This window comes from Polyergus mexicanus, unplaced genomic scaffold (genome assembly GCF_030449975.1).
Source record: "Polyergus mexicanus isolate NDT 795.1 unplaced genomic scaffold, iyPolMexi1.0 SCAF_17, whole genome shotgun sequence".
In the NCBI taxonomy this organism is placed as follows: Eukaryota; Metazoa; Arthropoda; class Insecta; order Hymenoptera; family Formicidae; genus Polyergus; species Polyergus mexicanus.
Window position 1 is genome coordinate 2494995 of NW_027223337.1, and position 20917 is coordinate 2515911.

Below are 20917 nucleotides of genomic sequence, written 5' to 3' on the forward strand. Positions count from 1 at the left end.
TCACCAATCAACATTAAAAAAAAAACAATCCACAAAGACGCTACAATACAACGCGAGAAAAGTGACACGTTCTTAGATAAATTTTTATTTTAATACGTAAATTCGGCAGGAGAAACATCGTATTAGAAGAAAAGCCGTTGTCTCAGGCTAATTCAATGGCGTCGGTGAACATCAGATTCGCTTTCGAAATCAATAAGAGGCACGTCGGTGAAATAAGTATATAATAACGAACAATTATATTACATTTATGTGCGAAAAAGTCTTGGCAAAAAAAATTCGCGAGAAATACTTAAATTGGTTTATAACACCGATCAGTGAAATTGACAGTTAAGTTCATAGTATTGACAATAATCGACGATTGTCGATGGTAAAATGGACGTAATGGAACGTACCAGCGGGAAGTCGTTTGGAGTCTCGTTATCGTTAATGTCTTCGATGCAACCAATCGCCAGATTGGCACTTTTCACAGAAATTTAAAAGATCTCGCTAGCTGGACGACACTACCTGCCGACAAAATCAGCAGAAAACATTGTGACCTCTCACGTGATGACAATTATGTGCTGCTGCTTGCGTCTCATTCGATAACTAGACTATGAACTAAATGCTGTCAGCTGACTCGTGAGCTAAACCATAGACATATAAGTATCAATGAAGAAAGAATCACAGGAAAGAACATATCGATAGTGGGGGGATAAACTTATCGCAAACCAATGAGTAAAGAATCACAAGAGAGAGCATTTGGTATGTGTTCAAAAATAGGTTTAGTTACTGCCAGTAAAAACAGTGTAGTTGGCAGCAGTGAAAATTATGGTGCTGTGTTTCGATTTTACTGCCAGCAGAGAAAAACCGCCGTAGAGTTAGCAGAGAAATTAAATATTTTCTAATTATTTTATATTATATAATTTAGGAATCGTTTGGGGAAGTTAAGGAAAATCATTTTAACATTTAGGAAACAATATTTTTTTTGTAATAATAAAAATTTATCGAGCGTTAAGTTAGCAGATCTTAATTATGTTTAATAAATATTATGAACGGAATCGATTAGAAATCATTTGGGAATAACATATTCATTAATATTTTTATTTGGGAAAGTCGCATTTTTGTAATTTAAATAAATTTGTGTATTCAAAAAAATGCATTATGCGTTATGCACGTGGCATAAAGAATTCAACCAATCAGAGTCTTTTATTTCTAAAATGAAAGACTCAATAAAATATTTTCATGTGCGTTGGTCCTTAAGAGCAAACAAAATGAACAAGATTCAACTCTATAACATTATATTACGTATGACGTCGTCGGAATTGACATACGACTGTAATAATTGCAATTTCGAACCAAAGAACATTCCATTTCTTTCTGTGAATCATAGAACAATTGGAAGAAATGGATTTGGAGCGTTAGAAAAAGCTATCCAATTTAATTTACATATTTACAAAATTTGATGTCTCAAAAAGGAATGTAACGGAATTGCTACGGAGATTAATTGGACTAATTTCCACATTTTTATTGAACTTGACATAAGACCACAATGACCATCCAAATGACTGCTGGAATGAAATGTACTCTAGGCGATTTTCTGATAATTTTGAATTTGGAGAAAAAATATAGGTACCCAGACAGCACAAGGATGTCCTTAGGACGTCCAAAGGGCATCCAGGACATACATGTAGGATATCCTCAGGATATTCCATTGTAATCCTCAGATTTCCTCTGGATGTCCTGAGGAAGAGTAAATGATAGCCGTATATTAACCTCTGGAGAATCCAGGGAGATCCTGTGGAACATCCTAAGGATTTTTATAGGATATGTTAGGGATATTTTTCGTATGTTTCAAGAAGCAAATTTAAAAATTTAAATATAAATTAAAATTATGTTTTGTTATTTACTGCCAATATTAAAAATCTAATATTAAAAATAGTTCACCGTTCTTTAATATTTGAGGCTTTCGTGCTGTACATGAATATTTTAGGTTTGGCTCCCGGATTTGAGTTGTGTAATATTTTCTAAACAATCCAATATCTGAATTCCCTATGTTGGGATTGCATCAGAAATTGAACTGATAGAAAATAATTACATTTGTAATTTCCTGTCAGTTGCTCTTTGCAAACTTTATATAATTTTCATGACCAAATCTCAAATACGAGTTCGCGTGTCGCATAGCGGTAAACAAACGAACTAGCGGTTGAATACTATTGTTTGTAAAGTTTTTGGAATGTTGCGAACAGTAACGTTTCTCATGAAATATTAAATAAATAATAATTTTGGATATATGAAAATGTGCGCATCAAATTCAATTATTAATATTAAACGAAATTAACGTTAACAATTAATTGCACATGTATATGTCCTCTGGAAATCCAAAAGACATCCAATATAATAGACAGGGCAGATATATCCTACAGACATCCAGGGGTTATCCAGTGGATATTTATAGGACATTAATACTTATTATAATACTTAAGATTTCTAAATTATATAAAATAGCCGACACAACTAAAAATAATTATGTATGCATATTAAACTTTTATAAATATATTTATAATAATATCTTAAAACATCCTACAAATGTCCTGAAGCGTCCTGGACATATTCAGGATGATCCTGAGGATGTTTTGTGCTGTCTGGGTATGTATACAGACCGTAACATTAATTAATTAGAAAAAGCGTTATAATTAATTACTCTTTCAATTTTCAAATTAGCAGGTGTCATTGGTTATACCCCTGGTCATTTCGTTGCTTATTGTCGAAGAATTACAGGTCGTTGGCTATTGTGCAATAATCTCAAAACTGTGATTGAATCATGCAATGATAAAAATACGATTACTGCTCATGGGATTATATATATAGCGCAATGATTGTGATGGATAGATTTCCCACAGACATCTTTGTTATTCGATCCTAGATTCAATTCAAATGTAATTTAAATAACTATATTTTTTATATAAAATTATAACTGTTATTATGCTAAATTTTATAAATAACAACATTTGATTTTATATATATATATATATATATATCCATATGTTAACATTATATTACATTTTACTATAATTTGTTCTAGGATTTGGAAAAAGATGTTTTCTATCTATGGGATTTGTATCTCCAATACCTCCATTTTCTATCAAGAACCCAGATAGCACAAGGATGTCCTTAGGACGTCCAAAGGGCATCCAGGACATATATGTAGGATATCCTCAGGATATCCCATTGTAATCCTCAGATCTCCTCTGGATGTCCTGAGGAAGAGTAAATGATAGCCGTATATTAACCTCTGGAGAATCCAGGGAGATCCTGTGGAACATCCTAAGGATTTTTATAGGATATGTTAGGGATATTTTTCGTATGTTTCAAGGAGCAAATTTTAAAATTTAAAAATAAATTAAAATTATGTTTTGTTATTTACTGCCAATATTAAAAATAGTTCACCGTTCTTTAATATTTGAGGCTTTCGTGCTGTACATGAATATTTTAGGTTTGGCTCCCAGGTTTGTGTTGTGTAATATTTTCTAAACAATCCAATATCTGAATTCCCTATGTTGGGATTGCATCAGAAATTGAACTGATAGAAAATAATTACATTTGTAATTTCCTGTCAGTTGTTCTTTGCAAGCTTTATATAATTCTCATGACCAAATCTCAAATACGAGTTCGCGTGTCGCATAGCAGTAAACAAACGAACTAGCGGTTGAATACTATTGTTTGTAAAGTTTTTGAAATGTTGCGAACAGTAACATTTCTCATGAAATATTAAATAAATAATAATTTTGGATATATGAAAATGTGCGCATCAAATTCAATTATTAATATTAAACGAAATTAATGTTAACAATTAATTGCACATGTATATATCCGCTGGAAATCCAAAAGACATCCAATATAATAGACAGGGCAGATATATCCTACGGACATGCAGGGATTATCCACTGGACATTTATAGGACATTAATACTTATTATAATACTTAAGATTTCTAAATTATATTAAATAGCTGACACAACTAAAAATAATTATGTATGCATATTAAATTTTTATAAATATATTTATAATAATATCTTAAAATATCCTACAAATGTTCTGAACCGTCCTGGACATATTCAGGATGATCCTGAGGATGTTTTGTGCTGTCTGGGTTATGTGTATTTTTGTATGTACATGTGTTGTATTTAATTATAATTAAATAGAAAAAGAAAATAACTTATTGTTGTATATCTCATTTATGCTTTATAAAATAAAAATAAATATATTTATTTATTTTCATGTAGGGAGACGAGAATAGAAAGAATAAAAGTTGAGCAAATAAAAGAATACAATAATAGGAATAAATGAATAAAAGAATATAATAATGAACAAGCAGAGAGAGAGAGAGAGAGAGAGAGAGAGAGAGAGAGAGAGAGAGAGAGAGAGAGAGAGAGAGAGAAGCGCGAGTGAACGCGTAAATGAATATTCAAGAAGCATGAAGTTAAACGATACGCGATACGTAATAGATAGCGAGCGAGCGATTGGAAAGAGACAGAGCGTATGATCGAAAGAGAAAAGATATTGCAATAAAGTTAGTGCATACATGTATATTACTCTCTCACTCACGAAAGAGACAAAGATGGTATGATTATGTTTGTCCTTGTCATGTAAGATTGCAGCTCTACCTATCGCGACATCACGCAACTAATCCACTGCTCTGTTTTGCTCTTGAGCTTCCATCTCGCACACACACATATGTACGAAATTTTTGGAGACAGTAATTTTTTTTACTAGGCTTCCAAACACGTTTCTACACGTTCACTTATATTCCTTGATGCATTTTCGAGCGGAGAGGCATCCTATTTTGCACGTACACATTGTAAAATTTTTATATTATATAAGTATTGTTCCGACCTGACGCCAGAAGCCGATAAAAAAACTGAGTTTTTTTCCGTTTTTAACATAAACTCGTGAAGTCTCATCTTTGTTTCGATGTGTACTTAAATCGTGGAAAAGGATTTATGATTCTATTCAACTAAAAAAAAAGATTTTGGTGTGCAAAATAATAACCGTTTTGGTCGGTAAAACAGACAAGCCTTGGATCCCCTTAATTATGCTTGTGTAAATTTGTATATAATAGTCTTTAATGTGCATAGATGCGCACTATAGGGCATCCAACCGAATTTATAAATTAAAAAATTAATTGAATTAATAATAAGTAAAAATAAATTAATAATAAAAAGCTATAAATTAAAAGCATAATTTGATTAAAATGCATGATTTGATTTAAATGCTTGATACTTTTGTTCCAAGAATAGGAAAAAAAATAAAAGTAATTTTTATTGCAGATATTTTCTACATTATATTAATTTTTAAGACTAAGAAAAATTTATTTTAGGAAATTTATTTCATTGCATATGCGGATATACCTAAAAATAGTTTATTTAAAATAAAGTATTTTAAATAAATATTTTAAATAAATATAATTATTAAATACTTTGCTGCCAATTTGATAAGTAAAGCTGAGAACGTAGTTATTGCATTGGCCACTAACCACGGTATGGCGCTGAAATCAGTGAGAAATGGCGGTCTCGCCTTAATCCGGGCCTTTGGCTATCTGTCTATTAATCTGTGGTATTAGAATTTTTATTTTGATCATTTTTCCAAAAAAACGCTCTGTACATCTAAGAAGACGATGCTGCTGAATACGAATATCATCATTAGAATCCAATTTTCTCTTTATTTTGGCTGTAGGACGTAGACTATTAAATTCACGGCTTCCCACGAGAGGTCTCTACTGTCTCTCCTGTCGACCCTTAAATAAAGGTAAACGCTCGGTCTGTCGGTCTAGATATACTATGTCTATGGTCTAGATATACTATGTCTATGAATATAGCCGATATCATCACAATATTACTTTGGTTATTCGACGATTTTTACAATATTTTCACAATATAAAATATATTGTAAATATACATTTCTCTATCTCTCTCTCTCTCTCTCTCTTGTAAATTATAAAAACTATTATGGGTTGCGATGGTGGTACTATTCCTCGTAGAGATGAACTCGTTAGAGTAAAAAAAAAACCTGAACAGGTAAGACTAAAAAGAATTGATACAAGTTTGTTGTTTTGTAGAGAAACCGAATGTTGAATTTTATGAAATTGTTTTTGAGTATCTAAAAATTGGTAATTTTTTTACTTTAATATTATCTATTTATTTTTAATTTTACTTTTATTTTTTTGATGTTTTTCTTTAACTCCAGTTATTTCGTAGTTTATGTCGTAATCATATTTGCATTATAATAATAAAAATTAATATTGCTTATTTAATTAATTTTTTTTGATATTTTCCTTTTCCTTTTTCTGTGTTATATGTGTCTATCATGTACATATACATTCACATATACATATTGCATTGTATATAATTATCATCTGCAAGAAAACAATATTTAATTAATACTTAATTATTTTTAGAAAGACAAGCAAGCAGAGCTAGCTTTCAAATGGAAGCATTGCACAATACGACAATTGCCATTACAACTACCAATTGTGGGTTGTAGTTTGGGTCGTTTATATAGCAAGGAAGCTGTATTAGAAGGTCTTTTAGATCGCAATACGCTTCCAGAATCTGCTGTACATATTAAACATTTGAAAGATGTAAGGAATCTTAGTTTGACACCAAACCCTGCATTTGATGGTGATAAAGCTGAAAAAGGAGATGGTTATACAGATGGAGGCAAAAGCCCATATATTTGTCCAGTTATTGGTTTGGAAATGAATGGGAAATACAAATTTTGTTTCTTATGGTCGTGCGGTTGTGTGATGAGTGAACGTGCTCTCAAAGAAATAAAGAGTATGGTAAGTAAAAAATTTAATACTAATAAAATGGAAAGACATTAACTAAATGTGAGTTTGAAATTGTAATAAGATTTACAAAATATCAAGTTTCTTATAGACATGTCATAAATGTCAACAACCATTTGAAGAAATGGACATTGTCATATTAAATGCAGAAGGTGATGATCTAGAACTTATGAAGAAACGTGCACTAGTTCGGAAAGCTAACCAAAAGAAAAAAAGAAAGTTAAGCAATGATGAACTGACAGAAGAAAAGAAAATGGACGAAGTATTTAAAAAAAAGATGAAAAAGGAGGACAAAGTAATACCTAAGTTCAGTAATGATCAAAGTGAAGCTTATGATCCTGCTTACAGAAAAGCTAAAAGCGATTATAGCATTGCAAAAGATCCTAAGGCATCAGAAGTTTTCAAAAGTATCTTTACTACTCATAAGTCAGCTGCAGATCAAGATAGAGCACATTGGATTACTTATAATCCATTTTATAACTAATTATATATATATATACATATTAGAGTGGTCGTTAAAAAAAAATTATCGCTGCCACCCCCTAAAAGAGTAGTAATTAATAAAAAAACAGTTTTGTAAAACCTCAAGTCTGTAAATTAAAGGCAATAGATGTCTCTTGAAAATACAAGTTTAGAAATAAACTGTTTCTGATCTTCATCTTTTGTAAATAAATTATTGCACTCTTGCATTAAATGTATACAAATGTATACAAATGTATACAAATGTATACAAATTTTAACTGATTATAGAAAAAAATATCAAAAAGATACAAAAGAAAATTTACTTGAACCTTTGTATCGAGAAAATTTGTTGAAAAAAGTAGATACTTTACAAATCAAAGATTTAATTAAAGATGAATATTTTTTTTCCAAATTGTTTAAGAGTATAAAATGTAAATTTATTTAAAAGGTAAGGAATAATAACAGATGAAGTCAAGTGAATAGCAGCTCAAGTAAAAACAAATTAATTAATTGTATAATTTATAACACATTTGTATTAATAATAAAAATGAAAAAAAAACAAATTATTAAACTTGTATTTTCAAGAGCCACCTGTTCCCTTTACAGACTTGGGGTTTTACAGAACTTTTTTTTATCAATTACTACTCTTTTAAGGGGTGGCAGCGATAATTTTTTTTTTAATGACCACCCTAATATATATACAAGAGTTCAAAATTATTTTGTTGAAAATATTATTTAAAAAATGAAGAAACAAGTAAAGATAATAACTTAGAGATTTATAAGTTCAAAAATGAAGTAAAATGCTTAATTTTAATTTTAAATTGATTATGTATAATTTTAGTAAAGGTTAATAAAGGCAAATGAAGGCAACTTTTATCAAAATAATTGATATTATCAACAAATTTACATTGGATATACATTTTAAAGGCACATAATATATAAATTCTCTTTACTAATTCGTATAGTTCTTAGAATGGAAATAAATGTCTAAAAAATTTATATTAATTAATGTTAATTGTATTTTATATATAATATAGTGTGATAATTCTTATAAAATTATAAAATTACATTTGTGCAGGTATTTTACGCATAGCAATAGTTTGAATGACTCTACGTATTTTGACAATTGTACGTTTTCTGCAAGAATGTCTCTTTGACCCCAAATATTTCCATCGATTTAATAGATAAACAATAAATATCACTATAATAATCATTACTGCTATATATTTCAATCGATATCCAACCAATCGATGATCTCCATGATTTTCTGTCACATCATAACTAATGTCACTGTCAAGATGTTGCATCGTAGGAATACTAGCACCACCAACTCTTCTTTTAAGCCACATAGTCTCTGTATCCTGTAGTACTGAATTTACTGCACTTATAGTGTCTCCTACAGATAATAGTTTTTGGGGCTTGTAAAGGTTTCTATAAATATAAAGAGAAAATATTCAAATATATACAGAAGCTACGAAAATCTGAGGACAAATAATAATGATAAAATAAATACATAATCTGCTTGAGCACTTTACATCAGAATCATCCATTTTTTTTTAACTATAACTTTTATTTTATCTATATTTGCATTATAATTACAGAGCCATTAAAACTTAATGTTTCGACTATTTTTATCTAATATGCATTTACTTTGTCAGAATTAAGATTAGAACAAAAAATATTTGACAAGTACAAAGTTTATGAAATATTTAAAATTGAATTGACATGTATGTATGCAAAAGTATGAAATAACTTACATTGGCACAGATTCGTTGACTAACACTGGTACAGCATAAATAGGGATAGGGCATAATGGAAGAGGTTTGAAAGTGCTTGCTGGCCCATTGGTCATCAATACTTTACTGTGATGACTAAAATGATTTCCTTCCATTCGACGTGGTAAATTTCCAATCTCTATATTACTAGTTGTTTTAATAGTCTTGTGTTTTCTTTGATTTTCATTTATAAAAATAGTAGGTATATAACCTGTTGTCGTGTATTCTAAGATAGCATCAAGCATCCAAAAACAAGCTAAAAATTATGCATAACAACATTTTAGTAAATAATATCCTATATATATATATATATATATATATATATATATATATATATATATATATATATATATGTATATATATACAAAATAGCAAACTTAAAACTTGTAAAATATTTATTTAAAAAGTTATAAAACGAGATAATATCTATAAAATGTAATATTATTTAATATTCATTTTTTTTATAATATTGATTGTTTATAACATCAATATTTTCTTCTTGCAATACAAACATTTTTGTAAATGACTGTCATCAATACAATTTGAATCTCCATAAACAACGAGTCTACCAGGCATAGTACTTGTCTGTTTTTTTATATAATTCTTTTTATTATTCTCATCTGCTGGTGCTTCATTATTAGTTTCATCATTATGTGCTGCTTCAACATCTTTTTTGCTAGCAACTTGTAAAAGTCCAAGAATTGGTACAAGTGTAGATGTTCCTGATTCTTTTTCCAGGAATTCTTGACCTTGATCATATAACTCTGCATATAGAATGATTCCATCCTTTGGAAATCTGGGAATACATATAAAATCTTATTGTATAGAATTTTTAAAAACTATTTTCCATGCACAAAATTCTTTACCTAGTTAGTGTAGTGCCAGACGCGAATGTAACTGGCGCATGTTGACCCAGGGTGAACTGACCACTTCGTACGTCATCGCCAAATGCCACAGCCCAATTAGGATAAAGAAGATCATTTATAGCTGGAATATTAGCACCTCCTGTCTCAGGTATCCACCATCGACGAGTATTCTCATCATAGAATCTGATTTTTTGCATGACTGTTGTATTATACCAGTCTGCAAATATGATAACTGAAAGGCCATCATTTTCTACATCTCGCTTTAATTTAGCTACCTGCAGGTGAAAACAATTTGTTATGCTAATATATATATAAATAAAAGACTCAAAAAGAAATATGATCTTTTGGTAAATGCATACTTCTTCAGGAAAAAATTCTTCTTCTGTATCTACAATAAGTAGAGTACCATAATTTTTCGCATTAAAACAAGTAAATGGATGGCCTAGCACTTCGAGATAATATCCAGCGTTACGTAAATGTTGATACATGTCTTTAAAATTAGTATGTATATGATCTCCATTCCAATCGAGCGGATCATGCTTTACGCGCAAATCATCTCTGGGAAAATATCCGGGTGGATATCGCAAATTATGGTACTGATCCCATAAGATACGTTTACTGAAGAAAAAATAAGAGAGAGAGAGAGAGAGAAATATGAATAATTAATTAAACATATAAAACATGTAATACATACATTCAAAAATAATATATATTAATTATTATATATTATATGTACTTACTGTCTGGGAGGTGTAGGTATAATTTTTGCTTGTAATGGAAGTTTTACTACCGATTGTTGTAATTTACCTACTCCATCACTCTCAATTGTGAGTGAAATATGGCCTAAAAATATAATCTATTATAATATACATATATAATTTATTAAAAAAATAAAATTAATATTATAAACCTTGTACGATGCCTTGCCAGTTCTGAGATGTTGATGGAACTGTTATAGCAACTGCTAACCAGCCTGACCATGGCCATAAAATATCACTATATGTCATTGCTATATCAATATGTTCACCATTGCCGTTACCGACGTACGGATGCCAAGTAAGATTTACTACATTTCCAGCTACACCCAAACCGTTTATTATAGTTATATTGATTATTGTTGGCATACCAGTATGGTACATAGCTTGAGTACAGTACGGCCACATATACTGACACTCTGTCAAATCTATATAACTAATCATTTAACAAAAGCAAGAAATTAATTACTGCATCATTAATAATCAAGATTTTATATAATATTGCTTAATATTATTTATTTATTATTTTTATTTTATATACAGAGTGAGTCTTTTTAATCTTTTAACAGGCAAATATCTCAAAACTTTTTAGATAAAAGTTTGGTTCTGAGGGGAAAAGGAGGTAGGAATATTAGTTAGATCTTGGATGGCATTGTTAAGGTCATATCTAGGTCACATTGCATTTTTTTAAATTGAAACCTCTATTTTTTATTACATATTCTTATAGCCCTTCTCGAGATCTTTTCAAACTCTATGATAAAGTATGTTTTCATTAAGTACTTTTTGAGTTATTTTATATCTTAATCTGACATACTTTGATATAAAAAATAAAATATCTCGTAAAATATTTAGTTTTCGATAATCTTACTGTAATATTTTTATGTACAGAATAATGAGACAAATCAATCGATATAAAAAAAATAATTGTTTTTAAGAAAAAGTATGTAATTATTTATAATGTATTTTTTTAACAATTATTTGTTTTTTTTACACTAATTGATTTATCTCATCATTCTGTACATAAAAGTATTACGGTGATATTACCGAAAACTAAATATTTTACGAGATATTTTATTTTTTATATCAAAATATATCAGATTAAGATATAAAATAACTCAAAAAGTACTTAATGAAAACATACTTTACCATAGAGTTTTGAAAAGATCTCGACAAAGGCTATTAGAATATGTAATAAAAAATAGAGGTTTCAATTTAAAAAATTCAATGTGACCTAGATATGACCTTAACAATGCCATCCAAGGTCTAACTAATATTCCTATCTCTTTTCCCCCTCAGAACTAAACAACTTTTGTCTAAAAAATTTCCTTCTAAAACTTTCAGGTTTTGAGATATTTGCCTGTTAAGATTAGAAAGACTCACCCTGCATATAGCCAATATATACATACATATATGACATACATATCAATATACAGGATAATCTATTTTAAATGTTTGTTAAAGATATTTAAAAAATAATACAATTTTCAAAAAAAATTTTTAGACAAAAATATTACTTGGTTTCAGAGAAATAACAAAAGTCATGATCCTTTCATTGGAAAGAATAAAATAAATGATAATTGCACATACACATATATGCATCAATGATCAATTTATACAGTTAAAGATACTCAATATTTAGATATTAAGATCAAATAGTAGACAAAAGAGAATGTATTTTCTATATTTAAAGAAGTTTACCTTGGGTTGAGTGTAACAACAGGAGTATAGGATTGTAAAAAACGAAACGCTCGTAGGAGATCTAATTTTCCCGCTCCTTGTTCGAACATACCAATCCCAGGTAAACGGCGGGCTGAATTTAGCAATGCTTGTTTCATACTTGCTGGGGTTATCTTATAAAAATTTATTATTATATATTATTATAAGCAGGACACACAATAGGATTTTATTTTATAATGCTCTGTATGTCAAATCATGAACGTGAAAAATTGATGCATTTAATTACCTTCTTTTTAATAAGTCTAGATTCATTTGTTTGTACAAATGCACTAGCTAATAGTGCAACTGCACCAGCAACAACAGGACTAGCAACAGAAGTACCAGAAAGAGGTCTACACCCGTTCTGTAAAGCAGACCCTCTTACCCCTGATCCGTATGTGACAAGATCAGGTTTAACTCTACCATATCCATATGGTAATTCCCATGTGGTCATACCGCGTGAAGAAAATCTCGCTAGTTGATCATCCCAACTAATGCCTCCTACGCCAATTACATCCATTTGATCGGCGGGATTATTTAAGGTGCTATATAAACAAAATAGCATAACATATAAATATGTACAGATCAATACTCATACTTTTTTTTTAAATATATAGAATATTAAAAAAAGGAACGCTTATCAGAGAGGGTTTTAGAAAGTAATACTCATTAAACTAAATAAAAGTATTCAGTTAATAAAAGTCGAAGTCATTTTTTTAAAGACAGAAGCAATTTTCATATTTGATAATACAAAAATTTCTAATTCTTGTACAAATCATTTTTTAAATATTTCAATATAGAAATTGTAATATTATTTTATTTACCCATATAAAGGTCCATCATTACCAATCGCTGATACCATAATGATACCATTAGCTGTAACTTCCCATACTTTATCAACAAATGGTTGGTCCATAAAATCTGGACCACCAATGCTTAGATTTAACACTGTCACTTCACGAAATATAGCATGATTAAATGCATCCAAGAACCATGAAGTATAAGATACCTGCCATATATTTGAAGATATTATTAGATAAAAATGTTATCACATAACAATATAAGCATTAATTTGAGTTTGTATGTCATATTATTTTATTTAATAATATCATATTATTTTGTTCATAATATCTTAAATAATTCTGTTGATGACATTTTTTATATAAAATAATTTCATAAAATTATAAGTAAAAAAAGTATGAGAAAGATACCTGAGTATTCGTAAAAACACGAAAAATGTAAAGCTCTGCATCTGGAGCAAAACCCAAACAATCATTAGAAGATGATGCAATAACACCTGCTACAAATGTGCCATGACCCAGACCATCCTCCTGAGTATTTTCATTTGTCCAATTTATTCTTTCTTTGATGTTCTTAAAATGTGAATGACTAGCAGCAAGTCCGGTATCAAATATTGCTACTTTTATATTCTTTCCAGTAATGCCCATCCTCCACAATGTATCAGCTTCAAGTATATTTGTAATTTGTCTTGGTATAACTCTTAATAATCTTCTAAATGTATGTCGATTTATTGATTGTCTAAGTTGAATTTTCTGAAATTTTCCGTTATTTAATACTAAAATCTTATACATATACAAAGTTGTCTCAGTTTGACACAATACTATTCAAAATATTGACAATTTTAGAACTTACATGAGAAAAAGGAAGATTATTGATTCTTTTCTTGGAGTTTTCATATGCTAAGACATAAGAATCACTTGTGTTAATAAACTTTAAAGTTCTATGTATAAGTCTTTGAGATGTCACTGTTTTTATAAGTGGATGGTTATTTAGAGCTTTTAATGCTTGGTATTGATCTATTTCTTTTAAATTCACAATATCAAAGTCGCTAGGATATTTGGATGCTGCATTGTTACGGGGTATAATTTTCCAATTTTTAATATCAAATGAGCTTAACACAGCTCTTAAGTAATTCTCTCGTACATCTGCTTTGTAATAACCCTTAAATTTAACTATGTATTCATTTTCAACTATGCTAGAAGAAAATATAACTTTTACCTCCTGCATATCACAGCAGGAAGTGCTTGAAGATACAGGTACATCATATGGTAGAGATTTAGTAGTAACATTATCATATTTTTCAAAGATGCTGTTTAAATGATCATGGCTTGATACAAAAACAATATTAAATAATAACAAAAGAACATATAGCAATATGTGCAACTTCATACTATTTATATTGACTGAGTTCTATGTGTCATTCTAAGGTTATAGTATACTTAGTAAAATTTCTCTTGTAAAAATATCTTTATCAGTCCAAAGAGAGTGACGATATTTGAGAGTAATATTTCTGTCCATTACAGAATACTCATCATTCTTTTATTTTCGATATTTATATGTTAAATATCAATTAATAGTTTCTGTATTCAAGTTGTATTGCACTTCAAATTTTATGGCTTTGGAATAATTATCCAAAATAATTCTGAAAACAGTCATGGACATTCACACTTCTCGTTCTTTTTTCCAATTTTCATATGTAATTCTTCAATTTCTTTCACACATCCTAATCTGTAAAATGTTGATAGACAAGTTCTTTTATTTTATTTTTTTTTTATTAGCATAAAAATACAAAACAGTGTTGCCAGGTGCTCATAATCTCGAATCGCCGTTGCACGGCATCGAAGTAGTCTAAAGGCTATCGCACACAAATTGGCATAGCTGCATATGCATAGCATAAGACCGTCTGGACCAATGAACATCGAACATAAAATCGCCATATTGATTTACATAGCATATCATAAGCATGAACATAAACATGTGCATAGAAATAAAAAAATCTATAAGAACGAAATTTCTATGCATATGGTATGGTTTATGCACAACCAATCATATGCCAGACGCGAGTTTCCGCCACGATAACAAACTAGTTCCATCGTATCGTACGTATTCATTCACTATCCAAATGTCCAGTATATCAAGACTGCATTTAATAAATAAATTAGTGACGCTAAAATGGAAGATCATAATAATTATTTTATTAAAAAAAGAAAAAATGAAGAAGATGAAGATGAAAGCAGAATGCTTAATGCAATGACTGCGAGAGAGGAAGATTCTTTATTGATAGATCTGGTTAAAGATTATCCGCATCTTCCCAGATAGCCAAGTCTGTTCGAACAGATTTTGCCAAACGTCTACTACAAATTTTTGTCAGCAGAAAGATTCCAGATTGTATACAAAGTCTGTTATATCAGATAATGATAGCAGAATGTCAGCAGAAATGTTACAAAACCTGCTGACATAATTTGACAGCAGATCAGTAGCAGAAACCGAGCAGGATTTGCATAGAATTATTATAGCAGATAGCCAGCAGAAACTGAGCAGGATCTGCACAACGCAATTTGATGTCAAATTGATAGCAGAAATCGAGCAGAATCTGCGCGCGCGCAATCTGACGGCAGATTGGTAGCAGAAATCGAGCAGGATCTGCTAACATGACTTGACATCAGGTTGTCGGCAGAAATCGAGCAAGATCTGCGCGCGCACAATCTGATGGCAAATCGGCAGTAGAAATCGAACAGAATCTGCAGATTTTAGCATTTATATAATTTATTGAAATAGTATAGTTTATTCGCTTACAGCTATGCGGCGCACTATTCATTTTCTATATCCGTATTCAAGTTCTTGTTACGAGCGTATATATAATGCCTGCAAAATGCGGCTAATAACATCGTAATTATTTCTATCAATTTAATTTCTGGTACGACTCCCGTACCGGGAATTCAGATATTAAACTAATTTTTAGAAAATCAGACAGATAAATATCCGATTTTCACTTATTTGGAAAGAAATTATCCAAATAAGTGAAAATCGTTCGTTATTATATCTATTTAAGATATAAAATAGAAATTAACTTCCATATAAATAAAATATTTTAATTTTGATTTAATTTCATAAATTAATTATTCAAATTTTCATATATGTATTACATTAATACATATTATTAATATTATAAATTTATGTTATTAATACAAACGTCAGAAAATGACATCCCGTAAATGTGACATATCAACTATTGACGTCATTTTTGAATCTTATGAGACCTAGCTTTAGGATTAACTCTAATTGGTTATTTTGTGACCAAAATTTACTGTCATTTTGCTACTTGGACTCGAGACCCTTTAAATGTTTAAATCCATTTAAATGTACCATTTTATATAAATGTCTAGAAATTGCTCGATTTCTGCTGTCAATCTGCCGTCAGATTGCGCGCAGGCTCTGCGTGGTTTCTGCTGCCAATCTGCTCACATTGCCTATCACCAGGCTCTGTCGACAAAACCTGAGCTTAATGTGGTCACAGATGGCTATGGTTTTGGCATGGAATTCTAATTAAATTTGCTGCCAATCTGCGCGCATGCTGCTAGCATTTTGCTATCTGGGTTATGATAAAGAATCAAAAGATTTCAAAGATATTATAAAAAGAAATAACTCATTGAAGGAAATAGGAGAAATCTTAAACGCAACAGGTATAGAATACATTTTTCTTTTATATCAGTATTGCGTGCAGTCATAAAATTTCTTTCATGTCTTATTCTAATAATTACAATATATTTCTTATGTATATATATTTAATATAATAGATTTATTTATATTTTCTATATCTTTTAGCTTCAGATTGTCAAACGAGATGGGCAAGACTACGCGAGCGATACTCTCGTGAGAAGAAATTACGAGAAATAGAAACAAGAAGTGGAAGTGGAAGTACAATGAGGCAATCATTTCCTTTATACGAACAAATGAATTTTTTGTTCAAATTTGTCAAGAATAGGAAGTAAGTTTCTTTTATCGAACTCTTATATAGTTATATTAATATATTTGTAAAACATTTATATAATCCTATGTTTGAATGATTTAAATGATTTTATTCAGATCTATAACTAATATATCGCACTTGACTTCCAAACAAATATCCAATCAAGACGAGTGAGTCAACAGAAAAGTTAGGTAAGTTTATATTTAGACAGCTAATAATATTTGTTTAGAAAATATTGTGTGGGTTATTATTTTAAATATAATTTTAATTACAGGATCTTCAAATATATCAAGGAATCAGATTCGATCAAGTAACGAAAATGATATAATCAATAAATCACCTAAACCAATGTTAAAGACTGTGAATGCATCAGCAACAGTAGCGTCCACTAATTCATCGATACCTTCTGCATTACACTCCCATTCTCATTCAGTTCTGACATCTTGCTCACATAATAGTGATATTTATTCCCAGATAAATATGTGGAACCAATGCAGACCATCTTCTATTAATCCTGTACCTGCAGATATTATAACAAATATAAAATTTTCAGAATTATGCAAACCTTTATATATCAATACTGAAGATGAATTAATATTAACACATTCTTCCTCCTCACTTTCTTCTTCAGAATCATTTGATAGCAATGATGATTTTCCTTCACCACATAGCCCAGATGCTTTTAGTAACAATGAAATATTCTCTCTATTAGAATGTTCAGAAACATTATTAAGAAACAAAACAGTTCCTCCAGCAGCACATTCAAAAGCTTCACTTAATGAAATAATTTTATCACAACTTGATCGAAAATCAGTATCTCCAGCATTGTCTCTTGACTCTTCGTCAGGCATATCATCTGATCCACCAAAAAAATTAAACACACACTTTTAACAGATAATAAAATGGAAGAATCTTTTTTAAGATTAACGTCAGTGGTTTCATCGCATTTAGAAAACAAAACTGAGAATAAAATATCCCCTAATGTAACTGAAATGGATGAAAAAGAAATTTTTGCTAAAGCAGTTGCATGCCAATTAAGAAAAACCTCGGAACAAAAAACTCAATTAAAGGGTCAGAGTATGAAAATATTGTATAATCTATGATATAAAAGGTTTTATTAAATAGTTATAAAAAATACATATGCATAAAATATTTTATTGTATATTTATATAATATATAAATCAAAGTTTATAAAAGTTTATAAAGTTATTTTTATGATATATCTCTGTTATATCCCCTATGAATATATTCTATTTGCCATGATACTGTAACGATGCACCCCTCCATCGTTACCCGGCACGTAGCCAGCCGGAAGTCTGCCGCCCGGCGAACACCAGCCGGGCAGTGGCAGAGGCGCCCAGCGCCCTTTTTTAATACTTCAATCACCGCGGTTATGATAAACAACCATACGGCCGTTATACGGCCGCCGTTACGCCGAAACCCGAGCACAACCGAACGCTGCCGGAAGATCCCGAGCGTCACCCGCCGAAATGCCGCGTCGTTTCGCCCAGGGGAAGCGACGCGTTTACCGTAATTACCCGCCGAAAACAACGCGTCGTTATCCCCACCCGGGGGCGAACGACGCAATTACCGATAGACGCTCGGGTATAAAAAGACAGCGTTTCGGCATCTCGGGACCAGAACGATTCCTGAATCCGCTCGAGCAGTACGCTCCGAGATACCAGAACCGATCCTGAAATTCGCAGCAACGACGGAACGTGAGGTTGACGTGTTCGCCGAGCATTCTCGGTTTCCGTGCAGTTTCCGAACTCCTGACACAAATCCGACTAACTCGACGAGAGCGGAGTGTTCGCCGCTCTCCTAGATTACGGTCTATCATCCGACCACTCCAGCCAGCCGGACCATGGGTTTGCGAGTTCGCTGCCCCGTCGAGTTTTCTCGACTCCGCCGCGCTATCCGTAACTCCGCGAACGGAAGCAGGGACGGAGAGTTCTCCGCCCGGTCGAGGGTACTCGATCTCCGCTCGCATTCCCCTACCACTGGGAATACGCGATTAATCCCGCGACAACGATCAAAACCATTTTAAGACTCGCGAATTATAATCACCGCGCCGAAATACCTGTCACCTAATATTCCATTATATTCCGCGCACCGTCAAAATAAACACGGCCTTGCCGTACACACGCCGACCGACCGCGCCCAATTTCTTGCGCGTTTCGCGTGCCGTCAAAATAAACACGGTTTTACGCATATTATAAGCGGTTCGATATATCGAACATCGCGCACCGAATCACAAACACGCATTGCATCTAGCGCATTGCATCATCCGCCGCGCGTTAACTATTGTAAATCGACCATTGCCGAACGAGGCAAATAAAGACGATATCTGTTAACTAAATCTTTCGTATGTCTCACCTTTTCACGAGCCCTGATCTCGACCGAGCTCATCCACGCACTCGCGAAAAGTAACCCCGTTACAATACTTCACCTTGTGGTGATGACAAATATTCAGATAGAATATCTCTTTGAATATATGCTTCTCTTATTGCTTTATGCATATTAGTACGTCGCAAATTATTTACATTATTTAGATTAAACCTCCATGCACCTTGTGTAATCTGTCCTGTGTTGTCTTAACTATCGACATAATTTTGAGGACAGTAAGTATTTTCGCCTATTACACTATTATTTTCGGTCATTAAAAAGTTGTGCAAATTTATTGCAGCCATGATTATCTTATCTATATGCTCTGGGTTCAAACATATACAACGTTGAAAAATTCTCCATCTTGAGACCAGAATTCCAAATGTATTCTCAATAATACGTCTAGCTCTTGATAAACGATAGTTAAAAATAGATTTTTTTTCATTCAAAAACTGCCCAAGATAAGGTCGCATTATTCGTTTCGATAATGGAAACGCCTCATCAGCAACAAAATAATAAGGTATTTCTATATCTGATAGAGGTAACTTACAATCTTTTACAGGTATATTAAGATCATTACTGTTTAAGCACTTTCCGAATTCAGATTGTGCAAATATACCGCCATCACTTGCGCTACCACATGCACCACAATCTACTATAGTAAATCTATACTGATAATCGCACGCAGCTAATAAAACAATACTAAAACTTTTTTTATAATTAAAGTACAAACTACCGGAATTTGGAGGTTAGGTTTTGATAACAAAATGTTTCCCGTCGATCGCTCCAATACAATTGGGAAAATTCCAATGATTCCAAAATCCAGCAGCTATTTTCTTCCAATCTTCTTCTTTAGATGGGTTTAAATACATGGGACTTAAAACTTTCATTGTCACTGTGCATGTTTCTTTAATAATTTTATAAATAATTGATTCACCTATTCGATGTGCAAATGCAATCGAGGATACTTGATCTCCTGTTGCAAGAAATCTAAAATAAGGCAAAATTATTAGTGAAAACAATACAAATTTACAGTAAGAATTAAAAGCATTTACAAATACCTGAGCATAATAATAAGCCGTTGTTCTGCCGGTAATGCTCTCCAATTTCTTTTTTCTAGATGAAGTCGCGATATATTTAATAATTTATAAAAAATAGAGATATTCATTCTCGTGTATTTAAAAAATATTGTCGCATCTTCTTTTAATTCTTGAAAAAGATGTTGGAAGTCACCAAATAGTGGTCGAAGCATATATATTGGTCATACCTAGCACAATCGTTTTTTATTTCGTTTACGTTTTCGCAAAAGCATATAACTCGCTGATATTATTGCAGTATAAATGTAATCATATGTACCCATTTTAA

General features: G+C 31.2%; 2 protein-coding genes, 1 long non-coding RNA gene and 1 pseudogene across 3 annotated transcripts; 2 read left to right on the top strand and 2 right to left on the bottom strand.

Annotated features, from left to right (window-relative positions):
• Positions 1-5830: 5830 nt before the first annotated feature.
• Positions 5831-8484, top strand: LOC138940479 (replication termination factor 2). The gene is made up of 3 exons (XM_070309421.1): positions 5831-6052; positions 6433-6816; positions 6914-8484. The coding sequence occupies exons 1-3, from the start codon at positions 5984-5986 to the stop codon at positions 7304-7306; spliced, it is 846 nt and encodes a 281-aa protein (XP_070165522.1). The 5' UTR covers positions 5831-5983; the 3' UTR covers positions 7307-8484.
• S1p (membrane-bound transcription factor site-1 protease) lies at positions 8204-14973 on the bottom strand. Its single transcript, XM_070309420.1, has 12 exons — positions 14050-14973; positions 13608-13949; positions 13221-13405; positions 12644-12941; positions 12379-12530; positions 10836-11116; positions 10666-10768; positions 10285-10543; positions 9926-10200; positions 9572-9855; positions 9042-9315; positions 8204-8715 (listed from the first exon to the last, which is right to left on the bottom strand). The coding sequence occupies exons 1-12, from the start codon at positions 14584-14586 to the stop codon at positions 8349-8351; spliced, it is 3357 nt and encodes a 1118-aa protein (XP_070165521.1). The 5' UTR covers positions 14587-14973; the 3' UTR covers positions 8204-8348.
• A 1301-nt stretch (positions 14974-16274) lies between these two features.
• Positions 16275-18262, top strand: LOC138940480 (uncharacterized). Its single transcript, XR_011448004.1, has 4 exons — positions 16275-16880; positions 17023-17185; positions 17284-17358; positions 17442-18262. It is a non-coding gene; the product is annotated as an uncharacterized lncRNA (long non-coding RNA).
• Positions 18263-18396: 134 nt separating this feature from the next.
• LOC138940478 (uncharacterized) lies at positions 18397-20917 on the bottom strand (annotated as a pseudogene).